Source organism: Galeopterus variegatus, unplaced genomic scaffold (assembly GCF_000696425.1).
Source record: "Galeopterus variegatus unplaced genomic scaffold, G_variegatus-3.0.2 Scaffold3400, whole genome shotgun sequence".
Classification (NCBI taxonomy): domain Eukaryota; kingdom Metazoa; phylum Chordata; class Mammalia; order Dermoptera; family Cynocephalidae; genus Galeopterus; species Galeopterus variegatus.
Genome location: NW_007729511.1, coordinates 17,109 through 19,155, shown reverse-complemented (window position 1 = coordinate 19,155; position 2,047 = coordinate 17,109). Strand labels below are relative to the sequence as shown.

General features: G+C 33.6%; 1 protein-coding gene across 1 annotated transcript in view; it reads right to left on the bottom strand.

The window, feature by feature from the left end:
- Positions 1 to 1,797: 1,797 nt before the first annotated feature.
- LOC103600601 (armadillo repeat-containing protein 10-like) overlaps positions 1,798 to 2,047 on the bottom strand; it is a 1,873-nt gene continuing 1,623 nt past the window's right edge. The window contains 2 exon segments of the mRNA XM_008584890.1: positions 1,798 to 1,913; positions 1,916 to 1,996. Of these exon segments, the coding sequence (XP_008583112.1) occupies positions 1,798 to 1,913; positions 1,916 to 1,996 (197 nt within the window).

The following is a 2,047-nucleotide window of genomic DNA, read 5'->3' as shown; positions in this document are numbered from 1 at the left end:
TATTATGCATGTACTCTCACAAGGTTGCAGTTTTTTGTAACATACATGAAAAAAAAAAAAACAAAAAAACAGTACCATTAACTTGTGAAAAAAATAGCCATGTAAAATCAGGTTCAAACACCAACAATGAATATTTTCTATGGCACAAACCTAATAAGTTCAAGAAAAAATTTTTAAAAGTTGAAAACTAGGCATGGAATTTGTTGTAAATATTAATAAAAGAGTAGTTTATGATTCCTTTGGAAAAGGGATGCTCTAAATTAAAATGATCTTTACAATATATCTTTTAATTTCTTGCATTTTAGGCAGAATACTTTTGTCTGTTATTTTTAGTTTTGTTAAAATCACAGTAAGATACCTTAAATCTTTTTCTTCAACACTACTAGCATTTGCTGAATAGTAAATATTAAAAGGAAATTTGGACTCTGTTCATTCATGCCCCATTATTAATAGTAAGAATATTAGTTTTATGAATTTTAGCAAGAAAGACTCTGGAGTAATACAGCAGAAATGAGCATCTCACATCCCTCTATTCTTGCAAGGCAGTGATAAGTGTATAGGAGGTGAAAATAACTTGTCAGGGTAAGTATAATTAGGTGAAGAAAGTGCTGGAAGCACCTTCATAATCTAATGGGCTATGAAGAATATTTGAGGCACACGCAAAACTACACTCTGAAAGTGATTTGAAGTCATCACAGCTCTGTTTGCAATAGCCAAGATAGGGAACCAAACTAAATGTCCATCGATGGATGATTGGATAAGGAAAATGTGGTATATATGCACTGTAGAATACTACTCTGCCATAAAAAAGAATGAAATTCTTCCATTTGCAACAAGATGGATGAGCTTGGAGAAACTTTTTTTTTCCCTCTTGATTTAAAAAAACCACAATTTATAGTAAAAAATTCAAACAGAAGAGGGTATAGAGAAATGATTTCCCCACTCCCCAGTCCCACTCCCATGAGTCTGAGTACGATTCTAGAAATATTCTGTTGGTACATAAACATAAATGTTTTTCATTTACAAAACCACATGTATGATCACACCACATTATTCTATGACATGTATTTTTAAAAAACGAGCATATTTCATGGATGTCTTTCCACATCAGCACATTCAGACCTGGTTCTTTCTTTTCAAAGACTGGATAATTGATTTAACAAACTGCCTGTGTGTGAACATTTTGACTGATCCCAGTATTTCATATGTAACATCGTTACATACTGGAACATTGAATCCGAGTGAGTGGGTCCTAGGAAACATTTTTTCTTAAAAGTTTACATTTTTCGTTGACTAGAAACGATCATTTTAATGGTTAGAATAGACTTTTGAAATCAGCATGGCCGGGTTGGCAGGTGGATTTGAGAGCTCAGGATCTCATTGTTACTAGAAGAAAACGGCCATCCCTACGGCAGTTCTGAAACAATGATTTAACCACCCACTACTATTGTCTCAGATGATTAACTGCAAATCACTTCAAACAGAAGGGTAGCTTACATGTAAAAAGATCACTGTCACTTCATGGAGAGGAAATAACTAACGTATCTCAGTAAACAGATGCAAAATAAAAATATAATTGTTTTCAGTACAAGCTCTTATATTCATTTAGTATCAGTGAAATGGTCCAAAATAAACCTGAAGACCATTGCAAGTTACAGCTGTGTTAATGATGAAAAGTGATATTTACTGTTTAAATTCAGTAGCTGAAAGCTTCCCTATATAAGAAGATGGAAAATAAGAAGGTTATGTGAGTTTCCTTCAGACTGTGTTAAACCTTGGAAAAATATGACCACCCTATCAGAATTTTGGTATTATTGCCGTGAACTTTTCTTTCACATCAGCATCATGGTGAGAAACTAAAGCTCTTATTTTCTGGGCACATTCTTCTCCATACAACAGGAAAAGCAATGAACTTTAGTGAAAGTAGACTGAAAAGCTAAATGGCCTTCCGTTTTGATGCAGTTATTTATATTCTGAAATAAGTACACAAAGAAGACTCTCCTTTGCTATATGGCCATCATATAGGGAAAGGAATGATGAATCCACG